The 18,834-nt window shown below is 38.1% G+C and overlaps 4 protein-coding genes across 4 annotated transcripts; 3 read left to right on the forward strand and 1 right to left on the reverse strand.

Moving 5' to 3' along the window:
• Positions 1-3,498: 3,498 nt before the first annotated feature.
• Positions 3,499-5,417, forward strand: LOC110112504 (the record flags this gene model as incomplete). The annotated part of the gene is made up of 4 exons (XM_020844757.2): positions 3,499-3,607; positions 3,780-3,824; positions 4,784-4,858; positions 4,943-5,417. Coding segments are annotated over 4 exons (346 nt in total), but the record flags the coding sequence as incomplete, so codon positions are not given.
• A 1,486-nt stretch (positions 5,418-6,903) lies between these two features.
• Positions 6,904-8,753, reverse strand: LOC110112489 (glucan endo-1,3-beta-glucosidase 7). The gene is made up of 2 exons (XM_020844737.2): positions 8,440-8,753; positions 6,904-8,353 (listed from the first exon to the last, which is right to left on the reverse strand). Exons 1-2 carry the CDS (start codon positions 8,501-8,503, stop codon positions 7,116-7,118), a joined length of 1,302 nt encoding a protein of 433 aa, XP_020700396.1. The 5' UTR covers positions 8,504-8,753; the 3' UTR covers positions 6,904-7,115.
• Positions 8,754-12,224: 3,471 nt separating this feature from the next.
• On the forward strand, positions 12,225-13,712 carry LOC110112497. The gene has a single exon (XM_020844746.1). The coding sequence runs from the start codon at positions 12,225-12,227 to the stop codon at positions 13,710-13,712; it is 1,488 nt and encodes a 495-aa protein (XP_020700405.1).
• A 3,314-nt stretch (positions 13,713-17,026) lies between these two features.
• Positions 17,027-17,857, forward strand: LOC110112505. Its single transcript, XM_020844758.2, has 3 exons — positions 17,027-17,309; positions 17,398-17,531; positions 17,609-17,857. The coding sequence occupies exons 1-3, from the start codon at positions 17,143-17,145 to the stop codon at positions 17,683-17,685; spliced, it is 378 nt and encodes a 125-aa protein (XP_020700417.1). The 5' UTR covers positions 17,027-17,142; the 3' UTR covers positions 17,686-17,857.
• Positions 17,858-18,834: the final 977 nt, after the last annotated feature.

Consider the following 18,834-nt stretch of genomic DNA (forward strand, 5'->3'; position numbering starts at 1 on the left):
TATGTAGTTTTTGAATTCCCTCCAGTTCCTGATAGGCCTCCTCTGATCTCTCCACTGATACCACGACAGAGCTTTTCCTTCCAAGCACAATCCGGCTGCGGCCACCTTCTCCACCTCCGTCAGTCCATTGACGGCGAAGTATCACTCCACTTTGTAAATCCACACATACGCATCTTCTCCTTCGAATATGGGCATCTTCAACTTCCTCACCTTTTGGTCGCCCCCATTGCCCCGGATTCTTCCATAGTTTCCCCTCTCCCAAGTGCTAGGTGCACCCCATATTTTCCGGTCTTCCCTTGCTCTACCATAGCCCAAACCCCCTTCGAAATCCCCCCTTCTGTCTTCAAAATTAGCACCTCGACAACCATAGTATCCCTCATGGCGTTCCTCTTATCCTCCTCTTTCTTCCCTCTGGACAGGCTTCAGATGGGGTTTTCTTCCTTCTCCTTCCACGATCTCCACCTCCTCTTCCTCCCTACGAATTTCAGAATTTGTACTTTTTCCCTCCATTCTTTTCGCCACAGAAGCTGATGTTTGGTTCTGGATTTCTAATATCTTTTTCATCATGTCTCGTAGATCGTCAACTTGCCCTTACATGGAGGAAATCCTTTCCTCCACCGTCGTTTTAATTTGATTCATCTTCTCTTCAAGTCTTTCCTCCAGAGCATCCACCTTTTTGACCGTCATCACAATCCTGAGTTTGTAAAATCTAAAATCACAACTTCTGGATTTTGAACTTCAAAAACAGCAATTCCCCTTCCTTCCGGGCAATTAATCACCACTGAAATTTGCCGAAATCAGCCCTCCACCGGTCCCACGACTTGCTCTGATACCAATTTGATAGGAAACACTTGTAGTTTTCAAGTATTTCCTATCAATCTTTGGAAAACAACGAAAATCTTCACAAAAGTCCGCACAAAAACCACAAAAAACAGTAGATAACTTGTATGATTTGATAAAAGGAACACGGAAAATAGCAAGATATACTTGATCCTCAATTCGAGAGGAGGATCGATCTCTCCCAAATCTCTAGACGCTGTTAGAGCCCAAAGAAAACCTAAATCTAAGAGATCTCAAATTTCAATCAAATTCAAGATGCCCAAACCCTAGGAAAACAAACTATTTAATGCATACAAATCAAAACGAAATCCCTAAACAATCCCTACATTCAAATTTCCCTCTCAAAACCCTCAAAAAAGCTTCCTAAAAAGCTCCCGCACGGTGTACGGCTCGCTCGGCATCCCAGCGGGCGGAGATTTCTCCGCCCAGTTCGCGCTGGGCCGGTCCCGCACGGACCGGCTGGACCGGTCCACTGGATCGGTCTAACAGTTCATCATTTCTATCTAACCCCCACATCCTCTGGTGCCACCATTTATTACCTTATTCTTGTCCTAAAATTCTATTTAAACTTTTTTTTAAGCTCAAGGATTCAGAGAGAATGAATGTGTGTGGATAAAGAGTTATAAAAGAGAGAATGAAGGGTAGGAGAGAGTGTTGAGTGAGTGCGGAAGGTGATCAAGGGGTGAGCCATAAAGGAATGTTTGATAGAAAGGACCTTTAATATCACAAACATGAAGGACCTAGTTGCATCATTTTTGAAATAGGGGCCTATTCAGCTGAAATTGAGATAACCAATAATACTTCTTCCCATTAGATTTTCAATGTAGGTCTTTCAAAATGTAAATCAAGATAAGTTTATCTTTGATTTGATTCGTTAAACTTATTTGGAATAAACAACTGACTTGTTGTATTAGGAAGATTGTCATAACATTTTTATGTAAGACTAGTAATAGGTCATATGTAAGCAAAGAGACTTGATAGTGATGTAAAGGCAAAAAAAGTTGTATACTTTCTAATAAATGCCCAAGACAATTCTTAGTTGGAGGACATGTGAGGTCAAATTATAATGAATATTTACAAGCTTTCATATCTTCTAAAAGCATATAAATTTATCATATGGACAATCAATTATTTCCAAATTGTCTTGATAAATGTTGTTATGACTAAATTTATGGATATGTTCATGCAGTTTGATTTTCTCAAGTTTCTTTTTAATAACTTGTAGATCATGAATCTATGAATCTAAATTAAGATGACGGTTTGATATGTCGATATAAGTTTAATGTTAATTGTGTGACCTTTTGTTATATATATATATATATATATAGCCTAGCAGGAAAGTTAAGGAAGTCAGTATAGACTAGCCCAACTTAACATAAACTCTTACAAGGTTTATAAGATATAGTTTTAATTATTTTTTTCCTAGAGATTTCTCGAAATGAAATATATAATTTACATTGGGTTTGTTTTATTTATTATGGGGGTCATGGATTTCAAGAGTAGCAAGCTTATAAGTTTAATTATATCTCAGTTATATCTGAAAAAACTCTCAATTAAAGAGTTTTGTTTGTGTTTCTATTTGACTTGACATGTGTTTAAAAGGGACAAATTTAAAATAATATCAATTTTGAATTGGCTCAAAAGGGGTATGGGTATATCTAAGGAATAAAAAATGGAAATACATAATTCAGGTAGGATTTTATGAATTTGTCGTTTTAGGTTATCTGATTCTCAATTTACTTGGTTAAGAAGACATTCAACCCAACTTGACATTAAGTTCATTATTAGAAATAGTGAATTGCGTCATTCAAAAAGACTTTATAAATCATGAGCCAAAGAAGTATACTTAAGACTCTCTGTGGTGAAAGGACGGAAAGTAGAGCTCTATCAAAATCAAAATACCCAAGAATTGGTCTTATAATCATGCTTGGATCCAGAATATTATTAAATTCATCTAAGCATGCTAGAATTTTACATAAGCGTGTTTAGAATCATAACACCAAGTCAATCTTCAAATGGAGCTAGGATACCTTATGGGACTATATTTTACATAAGCGTCTTATTAATCATGCTATGCAATATATTATGTCCCTAGGTGGGCTTTTATCTATATACTGAGTTGAACATGCCATGACATGATTGACCAGTTAGGCTCTTGTTAATTTTAAAGCTCACATTCGTGAAAAGATATCAAATTTATGAATATATTTTCACATAAACGGAATGAAAGTATTGTTCATTTAATTTAAAATCAGTTGTTTTAAGAGAACTTGCATTTTTTTCTTTTTAAACGGATTGTCCTATGATTGATTTTAGTTGTCCTGATTTTAAATATGATAGAAAATTTAAGTTCCTAGGAGCCTATCAAAATGCGATGAGTCCAAACAAGCAACCTGGTATCAATTAAAGGGAAAATTAATCACGGGGAAACATGCTTTTGAATAAATATATCATATTTATAAAAAGTATAAAAGTGATCGTATGCATCTTAGTTTTACAATACTCAAAAAAATAAAAAAATGTAATGCAATTGGGCTCTGCATAAAGACAACCTAGACCTTGGTTTATGGAAATGAGAAGTACAAGGATCTTGAATTCCTTGTCAACTTGGTTTTAGTTGAATTTCCATTTTCCAACTTTTGGTGGTTTTAAAAACAGTTTCACGGATTCGCTTATCCTGATTATTATTGTGTTGGTTGCTCTTTTAGGTTCTTTGGAGAATTTGCTGCAGTGTCTTGATCAAGTCGAGGAGGAACGCATTAGAAAGGTTTATCGCTCTATATTATCGTAACTTTTGATGTAACAAGTTTAATTTTTAATTTCACAGGTGGCTCTAAAAATTTTTTGCTATATATTACCTGTCCTGATTACTTGTTCTTTTTTTAGTTTAATATTTAGATGATTTTGGACTTTTGATTGAATGAGAATGTCTTTAACAGGCTCTCATGCAGGATTCTGAGCAGGCTATATTATGCAAGAATTTGGTAATATCTTTGGCTTCCATGTTTGTCATTATTCATATATGAAAGCCGTCAGAGATGTGTTTTGAAAATTAGAAATTTGATACTTCTTTGCTCGATTGACTTGCTGCCTGTATTTTTATCTTTATGACGAAATTTATCTTTTGCTTGATAGATTGGAAATAATATAAAGGGAAACTGGCCGACCTAGACCAAAAACATATCTTTTTCGATGGTTCTTCCGTGTTCAGTTACCAATTTCTCTCATCTGCAAGCCAGATTAACCATCTCTTAGTTTGAAAATCTTATTAATTTGTGTCAGATACAGCAGTTTCAGGCTTAGGATGAAATATTATGGCAAGCCAAATGAACCTTTTTGTTTTTCTTAAATGATGAGCAATAAATATCAAAGTGTGGCTCAAATATGTGATGTGGAGAGAGAACCTTTTCAACACATAGGTTGCAGATCCTTTCACATACTCTTCAACAGTTATAAATGCAACATAAATGATGGCACGAAACTCATCTTTGTATAAATTTATTTAAGTTATGAATTTTAATTTTTATAAGAAAATTTTTCCACAGTGGGATAAAGATTTGTGCTGCATAGATTTAGTCTTAGTTTTTTGGTTGTAAAGAAGGGGAATCGTCTTTATGTTTGAGGGTTATTTCATTAAGATTTTTTTTTGGAATTCAATTTACTTTTCCACTGCTGTACCTTTTTCTTGATAAAGAAAGATTCATCATCTTTTTGTTGAATATGATAAATAAGGGTATTAAAAACTTCATAGTGAAATCTGCAATGAAGGTAGTGGACATGGCTTTCAATTGGTTGAACATGCCTAAAGATCTAGTGGGCTGATCTTTTTTTGTTTTTTGTTCTTTCGCTCTCTATGATTGAACTAATAAGTTTCCCCTAGTTCCCAACCGGCTGTTTACTAAATGTTTACTAAGTGTTTTTGTTGTACTTTTAATCTGTATAGGCCACATTAAGATCTGATCTTCCTTCTTATATGGTTCCTTTTAAAGTGCCAGATTTTGTATTTCGGAAACCGGAGGTATGTTCTCTTATTTGATATCCCATCTGCTTACACAGCTTCATTGATCTTTAAATAATTGTCGTATTTGACAATTCTTGCAAGGATAACGGAGAAAAATTAATAAGTCTTCTGCGAGCAATTGGAGCATATGCAGAAGGTTCCTCTGCAGATTCCATTATAAGAAGAGTTACTTATTTATGGAACAAGCTCAAGTTATGAAGAATTTGAAGGCTGAATCTTCTCAAGGCTAAGAAAATAAGAAGATGAAATTTGGCAATGAGCTCTTCTGACAGGTTTCTGGAGATTTATGCTTATTTCTTTTCTTCTAATTAATTTTCTTCTAACTTAGAAGTGGCTCATATTCCCCAATCCAAGTTTCTTCGTAGCAGTTCCAGGAAGTATTTTCCCCCTGTTTCTCATAGCAAGATGGAATCTTGCTATTATTTTTGTCAATAAAATAGATTGAGAAGTTGTAGGGAAGGCATTTATAAAAGCCGTTGCTAGTAAAATAGTTTGGTTGATTTAGATTTATAAAAAGAAAAAAAAATAATATTCTACCTGATATCAACATTTTTAATCAAACTTGCATAGATAAACTTGGCTTTTTTTTTGAAGTTTATGTTAGAACGTTTTGATACAAATTTGTTTGCAATGAATTTTATCATGATTGATTTCAATTAATTTAATATTATATTATATTTTTAAAGTTAAGTGTTGCAGAGATGAGGATGCTTAGGTGGATGAGTGACTTTACCTTTAGAGATAGGATACGAAATGAGCTTATACGTGAAAAGGTTGGAGTAGCTCCAATGGAAGATAAGATTAGAGAGAGTTGCCTTAGATGATTTGGTCGCATTAAACGGAAGCCTTCCGATGATCCGGTTAGGAAAATTGAGGTATTAGATTTGACTTATATTAAGAAAGCTAGAGGTAGACCTAAAAAGACTTCGTTAGAAAATATTAGAAATGATCTTTCTTTATTAGATTTAAATGCGAATTTGACTTTTTAACATGACACAATGACGTAAAAGAATTCATGTAGCTGATACAACGTAGTGGAATAAAGGGATAAAGGTTTGATGATGATGTTGTTGTTATACTATTATATTTTTAAAGTAAATTTTGTGGCAAAAAACTATCATGATTAAGTTTAGCTTATGATAGAAGTGATTAAAATTATGGGATAAAAATATTTTTCTTTCATTAAATTTATTTTCTGAACTAAAACTGTACTCAGAAAATAAAAAATTAGGTAGCAGAAGTGGAGCTATCATTATCAGCCAGCTCGAAGCATGTTATGTAAGAAATCATCAAAATGTAGTGTCGTATGATTCCATGTTTTTTTTTGTTCTTCAGGAGATGCGACAAATCATCAGAATATCTTCTTAAAAGGACTATAGTAGTTAGGTAGTGTGCTAAAATCTAAAAAATAAAAATCCCAAAATGATTCAATAATGATGGAGAAAATAAGACACGCCTCTTAAAGTTTTAAAAAATTGATTGATACCAAAATAATTTCAAAAGACTTTGCGTGGTTATTTGATTAGCAAATTAGGTGTAAAATATTTCAATTGCAAGGATTTTGAAAACATTGGAGTTTGGTCGTATGAAAAAAGAACGTAAATTAAAGTAAATATAGTGCAAATTATTTTAGTTCATATTTTTAGCTTAATTAAACTCAATTTTGAGCGAGAAATGATCACACTACAAGTAAATTCGCTTGAACGCTGCCTCTGCATGCCACTGCCACCAACCTCCTATGCCTTCATTTGCCTCCAACCAACACCACCTGCTAACCACCACCATCGGCTGTCACCACTTGCCATTGCCATCAGTCATTAGTCGTTACAGCCATCGACCACCACCTACGACCGCCATTGTCGACCACTATAACTGTCAGCTACCATCACCGCCAACCGTTGCCACTTGCCGCCACCATCTTTAAATTTTACAATACATTTTTTTTTTCTAGTCAAATTAAAAAAATATTCACTTACATTTATTTTAAACTAATTTAAATAAATTGAAACAAAATACACAACCTCTTTTTTTACCCAATCAAGTAACCTCTTAAGTTGCATACTTAATTTGAAACAGAATTTTATATGCCATTTTACATCAGCTTTTACGAAAGGAGTATAATTCAGCAACCACCAATATACTGAATATTTTTGTCGGGAAAGGCAATGATTTCTATTCATAAAAATTAAAATCCATACTTTGACCCCATTTGAAGAGGACGAGAACACAGGAGCAATGTCTACTGCGCGCCACCTTATCTCATCACCAACACGGCCAAAGCCATGTACAGGAAGAAATCCGACCACATCCCCACCATGCAACGCCTGTCCTTCCACAGCCGCCACCGCCGCTCGACCTCCCCGTTACTCTCATCCGGATTAGTCGGCAGATTCTGCACAACCGGCTGCCCGCACGTGCTTCCGCCTCTTCCCGGCACGCAAACATCCGCCGGAGGCGGTGCGGACAAAGCAATCCCTGGCACGGACCCACTTCCCGTTTCCGCCGGCGCCGGGCTCGGCGTCGTCACTTGCCCCGCTCCTCCCTCCGACTTGATCAGTCCGGCATCATAAATCGGCGTAAGATCAGTCTTAAACAGTCCGAACGAACGCTCCGACGTCGGCCCGGGCTTCAAATCCTCATTGTAAAGCGCGAATATGTAAGTCTCCACTGGATCCACCATTGCCTTCAGATGAGTTACCAAATTCCCATTATACGCCTTGGCGTTGTCCACTGTAGCTCCGGCCTCTCCTGCGTCCCCGTTGTACGGCCACCCTGTCTCCGCCACCACGACTTCAGTTCCGGCGAACCCGGCCGCCCCAAGCGCGGCCCGAACAGCCGCCACTTGGGCGTCGAACATGTTCGTGTAGGTGACCCCCGAGGCCGGGTCGGGTCGGCCCGAATTCGGCTGGAAGAGACAGAAAGCCAGGGTCTCAGCCCGCTGATCGCTCTGATAAGCGAAATACGGGTAAGGGTTCACCATGAAAGGGGATTCGTTGTCGTGGAGGAATTGGAGAATGGAATTTAAGGAAGGAGCGAGATCGGAGTGAAACGCGCCGGAGGAGGGCGGGTCAGATTGGGACAGCACGGCCATGGAATGGACGGTGGAGATTTTGATCCCGGCGGGGATCGCGGATTTGAGATTCTGCATCGCGGGGAGGAGCTGGGAAGAGAGAGACGAGTCGCCGGAGGTGAGGACTTCGTTGCCGACGGAGATGGTGGAGATGGAGGTGGCGGGAAGGAAAGGGAGCACGTTCGATGAGATCCAGGCGGCGGCGGTGGAGGGGTCGGTGGCCAGGGAGGGGATTTCACCGTTCGTGGTGCCTAGGATGAGAGAGATGTTGGTGCCGGCGAGGGATTTGATGATGGCGGGGTCAGCTCCGTAGAGACGGAGCTTAGAGATGGTGGTGGATTGGAGGAGGTGAGCGGTGGATTCCGGAGCGGGGAGGTTGTCGGCGTACTCGCCATAGTTTACTCCGATGTAAGGTTGGGAATCTGAGGGATTAACTATTAGTCTGAATATATCGATCATTAATCTTAATAATTAAAAAAAAATGCTGGAGAAGGTGATGAAGACTTACTTGCTAAGGAGAAGGCGCGGAGGAATGCGGAGAGTATGAGAAGGAAATGAGGGAGCTTTCCCATGGCGGCCGCCCAGACTCCAGAGTGAGGTACACTTGACTGACCAGATGATTATATTTATATATAGATTAAATATGACGTGGAGTTAACGGCGGGCAGTTTGTGAAGACGATTTTTTCCAACTTTTTTCTTGGCTTTTACGGCTCAGTAATATTTATTTATCTGAGCTAAAAGCCTAAAACTGTTAAAGCTGCGAAGAAGAAGAAACAAAGCAGGAGGAGAAGTATAGCGAAGTGACTTCGAACGAACCTTTCGGTAGTTGCTTTCTTTTTTTTTTTATATATTGTTTTCTCTCCTTTTTCGAGGATTTTTTTTTCTCTTTAAGTTTTCTTTGCATTTCGCGCGTGTAAAATACCCCAAAGGCCTTTCCCCTTTGTTCGTGTGGTTGCTGATTAAGTAATTGACCCGTACTTAATCGAGAATCGAAAAGAAAGCATTAAAAATTGGAATTGACAGATTGCTGTGTGTAGATTGAAGGCTGAGAGCGATTTAGTGTTTCCTTCTCCTCTCGTTGTGGTTGCTTTGCCGCCACCCTCCGATCCCCTTCTCCAACCATCTGGGTGAAGCCTCTTCACCCAGATGGAGCTCTCCCATGCCTACCTCTGTCCTTGGCTCCCCCTCTCCGCCAAAATCTCCCAAATCCTATGCGGAGAACCTCTCCAACCCTACAACTAAAGCGCCAAATTTCTCCGTTTCCTTTTTCACTCCTAGTCAAAAGCTCTCTTTTGCAGGAGATGATTTATCGGAAGGTTCCTCCGTTTGGTCTCTTTCGCTTGTGGGCTACTCCATTCGGCAGAGGCCTTACTATGAGCGCTTGCTCGGCGCTATGAAGAAGCTCTGGTCTCTTAAGGGTTCCCTCTCCCTGCTTTCGCTTGCGGATGGTTTCTTCCTCCTAAAGTTTACTTCGCCGAAAGATCTGAATATGGTCTGGAATGGTGGACCTTGGTTCCTGTTCGGCAAACCTTTCATTCTCCAAAGGTGGTCACCTAAATTCAAGCCGGTTAGAGATGAAGCCGCCTCCATACCGATCTGGATCAAGATCATCAACTTCCCCCTGGCGCTTTGGACTCCGACGGGGATCTCCAGGATAGCTAGCTATATTGGAATCCCTCTATCTGTTGATTCCCTCACGGCAAATAGATCCCGACTTACCTTTGCGCGGGTATGTGTTCAGATTTCCAAAAACTCGCCTTTGCTTGAAGAAATCCCCATTCAGATTGAGGGGGAAGACATTAATCTTAAAGTTGCTTATGATTGGAAACCCTTGCCTTGTGAGGGTTGCGGTTCGCTAATCCACCCTTTCTCCTCCTGCCCTGCTAACCCCAATCCTCAACACATTCCCCCGCCTCCTTCCAAACCTCGTGGTAGGAGTTTCTCCAGAAAACCCTTTAACCGTGGGAAGAATTCTACTTCTCGTCCACCTACTCTTCCCCCAATTCTGAAACCGACCATCACCCTCGATGCTCTGGTTGATCCCTCTTCGGTCCTAGCTCCTACTATTACTAACGATCAGAGGAAGTCGCCACCTTTATCCCTCAATCCAGTTTGATTGCCCCTGAAATCCCCTACCTCAACTCCACCCCCGGATGACACCTCCTGCTTGGAGGTTTTTACTATCCCGGCTATTCCTCCGCCAACCACTTTTCCCCTCAAGAACAAATTCTCTTCCTTGGAGGAGGCTGACATTCCTCCAAATCCCCAAGCTTTCTCAACCACCAACGTTAACACCACAACCCCGGGAGATGCCTCTTCTCCCTCCTCCTCTACCTTGGGCTCCTATTTCTCTGGGGATGACCCTTCCCAAATCAAAAAATCCTCCTCCTCAGACTTCCCCCCAGTCCAAAGGAAAACATAGCCCAAAACCGCGAATAAGGCAAAAGGCTCTAAGTTTTAATGTCCTCTTCTTCCTTTGCTAGCTAGAACCTGAGGGGGTTTAACAACCCCCAATAAGGTCCATATGTGTCGGGACCTTGTTAAAGCTCATAATATTAAGCTGTTGTGTATTCTGGAGGCGAAGATTCCTGAACAGGACCTTCGTGACCCTTGGTTTGTTAATAAACACACTACTTTTGATAATGAGATGACTTGTGATAACTTCCATTGCTCTCCTGTGGGGAGAATTTGGGTTAAGTGGGACCCTTCTCATGTCTCCTTTTCCCCCCATTTATCTATTTGCTGTTTATGCGCTAACGAACCTTAAGGCAAGAGGGTTCTGTCAACTTCAAGACCTTGCTTCTGTTGGATTATTTTTTGCTTAGCACAATCATAGGGTGGATCTACCCATCCAATGTAAGCTGGACCGAATGCTGGTCAATTCGGCTTTGTTGGATTGCTACACTTCTTCTTATTATAAGGTTTTGGCACCTGCTGGTTCCGACCACTCCCCAATCATTTTCTTCCCTTACCACAACAGTAAACCTCCAGTGAGGTTCAGGTATAAGAAATTCTGGCATAATATGGAAGGTTTTTGGGATTTGGTGTTGAATGCTTTCAACACTAGGCATGGTGGGAGCCCTGTGGCTGCTTTCTATTATTATCTCAAAACTTTAAAAGTTTATTTTAAAAGAGCCAACTGGGCTTCCTCTAATTACATCTCCTCTAAGATTCTGGAGCTGAAAGCTCAGCAGCATTACATTTTGACTAAGCTCCAATCTCAGCCCTTGGACGCCAACTTAAATTCCTCCCTTAATTCTGTTAATTGTCTGTTAGCCTCCTATCAGAATTTGGAATTCTTGGTTGTCTCAGCGGGCTAAAGCTTCTTGGTTGAGTTGTGGGGAAGAAGACCTTGGTTTTCTTTATGCCAAGATTAAAGCTAGAAAAAACTCCTACTCTATTAAGGCTATCTCTACTCTTCAGGGGACTTTCTCATCCCATTCTAACATTGTTGTTGCTTCTATTGCTTATTTCAAAAATTTATTTAATGCGCCTAATTCTTTTCTTAGACAGGATTTCTTGCCTCCTGTGGGAAATACCATCCCACCTTCCCTTTTGGATGCTCTTCTTGCTCCGGTTTCTAATGAGGACATCAAAAGGATTATTTTTGCTGGGAAAGCCTCTTCTACTCCTGAGCCAGATGGGTTCTCTTTCCAGTTTTTTAAAACATCGTGGCATTTTATTGGGCCGTCGGTTTGTAATGCAGTTCAGAGCTTTTTTTCGACTGACTTTCTTTCAAGAGGCGCTAAAGATACAATAATTACTCTTATCCCCAAATCCTCACATGCCTCCAACATTTCTGACTACAGACCAATTTCCCTCTGTAATATGTTCTATAAAATTATTGCCAAATTATTAGCTAACAGGCTGAAGCCTGTCCTCCCTTTCATTGTGCATGAAAGCCAAGAGGGATTTATTTCCAATAGATCCTCCACATACAATATTTTGCTAGCTTCTGAGTTGTTGAAGGAATTTAAAACAGGGAAGAACTTATTTTGTGCCAAACTTGACATTAGAAAAGCATTCGATCCTATCTCTAGGGAATACCTTCTTCACAGGCTTAAGATTAAAGGTTTCCCTGATTTATTTGTTAAATGGATCAAAGCTTGCATCACTGATGTCCACTTCTCCATATGCATCAATGGTTCCTTAGAGGGGTTCTTTAGCTCTTCCTCCGGGCTACCCCCTCTCCCCTTTGCTTTTCTGCATTGCTATGGACGGGCTTTCCTGGTGCCTCCCGCTTGCTTACTTCTCTGGGATTAACTGTAGGGGGGTTTCCATTAATCATCTTATGTATGCGGATGATCTTCTTGTGTTTGGGGTTGCCTCTATACCAAATGCTAGTAAACTCAAGGATGCTCTGGATCTCTTTGCCAACTCTTCCGGTCTTCATGTTAATCTTGATAAAAGCACAATTATCTTCAACAAGAATGCCACCTTCGAATGTGAAAACTCAGCTCTTTTGGGGATTCAGAGGAGGGATTCTTTCCTTACTTATCTTGGATTACCTATCTCTCCTTCCAACCTTAAGCACATCCATTTCTCTCCCCTGCTTACTAAAGTTTCTGCGCTTTTGGATGGTTGGAAAGTGAGGTTCCTCTCTTTTGTTGGACGGGTCCAATATCTTAAGTTTACTCTGGCTAACACTATAGCCTACTGGATTAGGTGGTCTATATTACCTAAGGGTTATCGTGCTACTTTTTCAAAACTTTGTGCTAGATTCTTATATCATGGGAATACTAATGAGAGGAAGCTTCAACTTTTTTCCTGGAAACTTACTGCCTCTCCTAAAGTTTTTGGTGGCCTTGGTATTCCATATGTGAAGGCTTTATATTTTGGTACTTCTTGTGCTTATATCTGGCGTATTTATAAGAATAATACCCTTTTTAGCACTTGGGTGACGGCTAAATATGTTTCTCTCTGGAAACCGCCACCTCTTGCTGCTTCGAAATTATGGAAGCAGTTATGTCACACTGCACAGGTTATTAAAAGCAGGATTGGCTTTGCTGTTGCACCATTGTGCCAATTTTCTATGTTCTGGGACCCGTGGTGTTTGGGGAATTTCATTTCTGATTTGGTGGAGGATTGGAACTTTGATAATCAAACTGTTGCCAATTTTATTGTTAATGGGGTTTGGTGCTTCCCGGATTTCATTCCTGAAGGTGTCAGGAATTTCATTAGTGGTATCACTATTCTTGAGCAACCGGATATTCTCCTGGATGGCTCCAACTCCCCTTCTCTTCAGAACTTTACTGCCATCCTTTACGCCAATCTGAATTCTGTTAACTGGTGTAAATTCATTTTGCATAAGAAATATTCTATGCGGTTCTCTTGCTACTCCTGGATGGCGGTTCATGGGAGGTTCAAATGTGCGGATGTGTTATTGGCCCGTGGCATTGTTGTTGATCCTCTTTTCTTGTTTTGCAAATCTTTTCCGGAATCTCACCAGCACTTGTTTTTCAATTGTGATTTTTCTTTCACTGTTATTCCGGAGTTAATGCCTCTTTTTGGGAGGTTTTTTCTTAGGCCCACTCTGTTGCAAGCATTTGATTTTCTGGAGAATGTTCCTGCCTTCAATTGTTTGGAGAAACAATTCTGTTTCCTTCTCTTAAACTGCACCATTTATCATTTATGGAGAGAAAGAAACAACAGGTGTTTCTCTCATACCTGGAGATCTCCATATACTGTTGGACTGGTTATTAAAGAGGCTTTTTTGGCAAAAACTAAAATGTGGAAGAATGGAGATCAGCTCAAAGATAAGTTTCCTGGTTTTTTCTAGCCAATTTTGGCATGGGAGGTTTTGCTGGACGATGATGAGCTGGGTTAGCTCCTGGTGGATTCGTTGGATTTCGTTGGTTGTCGGTTCCCTGCGATGGCCCTTTGTGGCAACCTGGGTGCTGAGTTTTGGTTTGCTTTCATTTCCACGTGCTGAGTATTTCTGATACTGTTTTGGAGTTAACCTGTATGCCTAAGTCCTTTTGGTCCTTTGGTTGTTTTTGTTTTGGGCTATGGGACCTCTTTTTGTGGTGATTTGTTTGGTTTTTGTTTTATTCCTCACAAATTTTATCTTACTTGTAACAATTTCTATTTTTTATACATGGGCTTTGGCATCAAATTTTCCCAAAAAAAATACTTGAAATTCCCGGACAAAAAAAAGAAGAGATCATAGTTGGGCTAATGATGTTGAGATATCATAGTCTTGTGCTGGTAGTTGTAGCTGAGGGATTGTGATCACATTACCATATTCAAATAATAATGATCAAAGGACTGTAGTCAAATGACGGTGATTGAAGCACTGTAGGGGTGCTGATATATGAAGGATTATAATCCAATGATGATATGCAATAGTCTAAAAATGGTGTTTGTAGAACTGTATTTGAGCGATGATGGTCATAAGATCATAGTCTAGCTAGCAATGGTGGTAGTATGATGATAGTAGTTGAACATTAATGGTCTGCGGACAATTGTGAGTTGAAAGTGATTCGTTGGTTGTCGTCTGACAACAAAAATCAGATGTTGATGATTTCATTCATATAGAGATTTTTCATGCCCTTAAGCTTCTTTGAAACTGAAACAAATGGTCTCATTCATACAAAAAATGTCTATTTATAATTTTTGAGAGTAACATAATTCATAAATATATCAAAAATTCAGAACACTATATTGTCAACTTATATTAATTTCCTTACTAGTATATCATTCTTTTAATATTTAAGTGCTTTAAGCATTCTAATGAGAATTTGATACCTAAAAGAAGACAATGAAGAAAAATGATTCGTGTAGCCGACCCCACATAGCGGGATAAAGACTTGTTGTTGTAATGATTTGAAAAATAAGTGATTTTAGTCATGTTGGATTATTTTCATTTTGATCCTCGATTTAATCATAAGCATGCAAGATTAGGAGATCATTTAGTCCTCTAATTAATATCCCAAAGTTTTGAATAATACTTCAACAGCTTGAACTATATTCATTTAGACTTGGATCTAACCACTAGATCTTGGTGTTGATGGGCTCGTCTCATCAAAATATTTAGGTTGGATGTATGTTTAAATGTTTAGTTATATTGATTTTTGATGGCATATCAATTGCTTTCACATTTTTGACATTGAAGTATTTTTTGTCCAAAAATATTTATTTAGTCCTTAAAAAAATTCTGCAACATAAAATTATAATTTTGAAAAAAAAAGTTATTATCTCTCCCTACATCACAACGTCAACCTCCTATTGAATGATGAACCAAATAAATTTTTTTAATTATAATTTGAGCCTTCTTTGAATTTTGTATATCGATTGGAGCAAAAAATGCAAAACAACAATAACAACATCAAGCCTTTGTCCGACTACATGGGGTCGGCTACATGAATCCTTTTTCGTCATTGTGTCCGGTGAAAAGTCAAATTATATTTTTTATATTGAACTATTTGTTGTCCGAAAATACGATTTAGTCCTTCAAAAATTCAGCAAAAAAAAATTATAATTTTGAAAAAAAAAAAAGAGTTATGATCTCTCCCTATATGTGAGACCTCGTTCCCTTACTGTTCCTCTCTGACTTGGATTTTCCTCCCAGGATCGTCCGGGACGATATTGAGATCGTCCAGGCCGATCTGTACTGTTCAAAATATCGTCCTGAAACTAGTTCTGGGAACCGTCCAGGACGATCGATTTTGGTCTGATCGTCTTGGGATGATTTGACGATCGGCCGGGCCAATCAGCCTAATGATATATGAAAATCAGCTCGTTTTGAGGAGAGAGAAAATCATTTTTATAAAAACAGATATTTTGAGGAGAGAGAAAGAGAAGGGGAAAAGAGGAAAAGCTGGGTTTTGGAGGCCGCGGAGCGCTTTTGGTCCGACGCTGCTGTTGGGAAAAGTGTAGATCTCGTGGTAAGGACTCTGAATCCTATTTCATTTTCAGAGATATTGTGTTTTGATCGAGTTGTGCATTGTTTTGTGTTTTCGTAGTCGAATTTTGGACGTGATTTCGACTTGATTTGATTGACCTGCATATTGATAGCATCGCCGTGCTTTGATTTCAGTTGTAGGCTTTGGTGACCTGCTGGGCTTTGTAAGCTCATTATATGTGGTTAAAATTTTCAAGTCCAAGCAAGGCAATTGGAATGGAGTTCGATCAGAATGTCAGACGAATCCTTTCACTATTGATATCTGGGGCATCACACTACATCTCAACATGAACATCCTATCGAATGATGAACCAAATAAAATTTTATTAATTATAATTTGAGCCTTCTTTGAACTTTGTATATTGATTGGATAAAAAAAATTCTTAAAAAAAAAAAAAAATTGCTCCAAAATATTTAAAATTCATTGAAATCGACTGTGGATCGAGCCTCCGTTTGGCTCTGATTACTTTTTATTTGAGTCTAAAACGTTAAGAAATATTGCAAGCCACCTAAAAATTGTTTGAAAAGGACCATCCAATTGATTGGTAAAATGTAAAATGTTTTTATTTTATTTTATATTTTTGGGCATTTTATTCTTCTTTCAACGCACAGTTCAGGTGAGCTATTGAAAAAAACAATTATTTTTAACTAATATTTTCGTTTTAAATTCTTTAAAAAGGTTAGAATGTGATTCAATGTTCTAAAAATTTCAAATAAGTAAAAAAAAAATCATATTTTTCCCCTCTCGAATCTATAAACAATCCTCTTATTCTATGGGAGAGCCCTGGTTCTTTTATGCGGGCTCTAACTTTTTGCTTTTGTAATGAAATTTATATATATATATATATATATATATATAGCTTACTCTCAAAAAGATCTTTTAGACTATTTTGTACGCTATAATATCTTTGCTCACACGAATCCCTATTTTATTAGTAATTTATATATTTTTAATTTAATTAAAAATAAAAATTTGTATTATAATCAATTAATCATCAGATATAAAAAATATCTGACTATAGAGTCCGCTGGTCAAAGTTAAATCAGCAATCAAAATTTTCTGCACTAGCCTTGCGTGCCACGTGTCTTGGCATTATCCTTCCACGTTTCATGTATGCCACGTGTAATTACCTTGACCTACTTGCATGCCACGTTTAACGGACCCTTTCCGGAGCTTGCAGCTTGAGTGGACACGTGAGCTGAGTGAACCATCGATCTGGAGAAATTTTGTAGTCGGGAAAGCTATTCTATAAAGAGAAATTATTTCGAGCCTCAGCAACAGAAGTCATTTTTAAATTTGTAGCCGATGCTTCTTCGTAGCCGTTTGATTTTGTTGAAGACGGCGTCGATCGCCTTTGAGGCTGCGCCGACGAACCGGAGATCCGCCGCCTTCCGATTCTGCTCCGGCTCTGCTGAACCGTCCAAGGAGATGGAGAAAGGCCAAGAACAGCAGAAGCCTCCAGCCACAAAAGGGTAATTGATCATATATATAAGATTATTATTGTAATTTTCATAATGGAATTTAATATTTTTGAATAAATTGTTTTTGATCGGATGTTAGGGATATAATGTCGGATTCATTTGGGCATGAATATGCCACTCGCTCAGAGGAAGAAGGCTTTGGAGGAATTTATGGGAGTGATCAAACTTTGAAGACAAATGGAGACGACGAAGACAATAATCCCTTCACCTCAGGTTAGTACTAATTACTAACTTAATCTAAATTTCATTTTAATTTTTACTAACTTATTCATAAAAATCTGCTCTCTCAGATCAACAAAATGAGGGCCAAGGAAGTGAAATGAAGAAGGAGAAGAAAGCCCGGCAAGAAGAAAAGGAAGCTGATTAGATGTTTAATTATTGCGCTGCTAGCTAGCTCTTTTGGTAGTTCTATTGTGGTGAGAAAATATTTGTGGAAGTTCTGCTACTGTTGTTGTGTCGTCTGTGCATGTTTAATATGTTCTAATTAGCTGATTTTCTGTAGGTTTTCAGTTGCAGAATAAAGAAAAATGGTTTCTATCTATGATTTTGTAAAGTTTAGGGTTTAGCATTGATAGCTTTCGATCTTCCTGTTTAGCTGCCATCGAACATGCATGGGCGTTACTGTAGATAATGTAAAGGATTTTGAAATTTTCCTAATTTAAGCCATCAAATTATAATTATTGCCCGAAATAAATAACTATAAGCTTTAATTCAAGTAAAACTTTCATGTTTATGTAATATCCCTAAAACATTTTCGTCAAAGTTTACCTATGTGTGATAATCTGAAAAAGTATCATTTAACATCGTATGAAGTTTTATACAAATTAATTTTATTGTATAGATATATTAAAATAAATTTATCAATAAGGAGTCAAATAAATTGTTTTGAGTTAGAAGATTGATGTTTATAAGGGAAAATGTTACCATTTATCTAATTTTGTGCTATAGATGGTAAAGTAATTTTTATAATATTTGTTTAATGTTACAAAAGTTTTTTTTTTTCACAATATAATTATAGTATGATAAACATCTTATACAATGAAATATATAGGGGTAGTTGAGTTTGTTCAGAGATGATGCTCTGCATATACAGAAGAAAGACTTCAAATAATAATCATATGTAGATATCTAATATCAAAAATAGGGGGATGATGGTAATAGACATTTGTTCATAAGGGCCCCAAAATCTCACAAGTAACCAGAGAAAAAAATAATTTTTGTTTCGATTTTTTTTACATAATTTATAATGCTAGTTCTTACAAGAATTATAGATATTAATCTTACGGGTGAATATAAGAATTCAATTTTAATCACTGGCATAATAATACCTCCTAGTTGTTCGAATTCCAAAGTTTTATAATTGCATGTAAGCAACTACATCTGCAGTAATGGAATAACTTAAAATTGTAAAAAAAGAAAGTTTCTTTACAAAATTTTTTACCATTGGTAACGCAATTTAGTTACTATAGATCACAAAGATAAGTTAGAGGGTACTCATAGCATACTTACAAATAGG

Source organism: Dendrobium catenatum, unplaced genomic scaffold, assembly GCF_001605985.2.
Source record: "Dendrobium catenatum unplaced genomic scaffold, ASM160598v2 fragScaff_scaffold_1611, whole genome shotgun sequence".
Lineage (NCBI taxonomy): Eukaryota > Viridiplantae > Streptophyta > Magnoliopsida > Asparagales > Orchidaceae > Dendrobium > Dendrobium catenatum.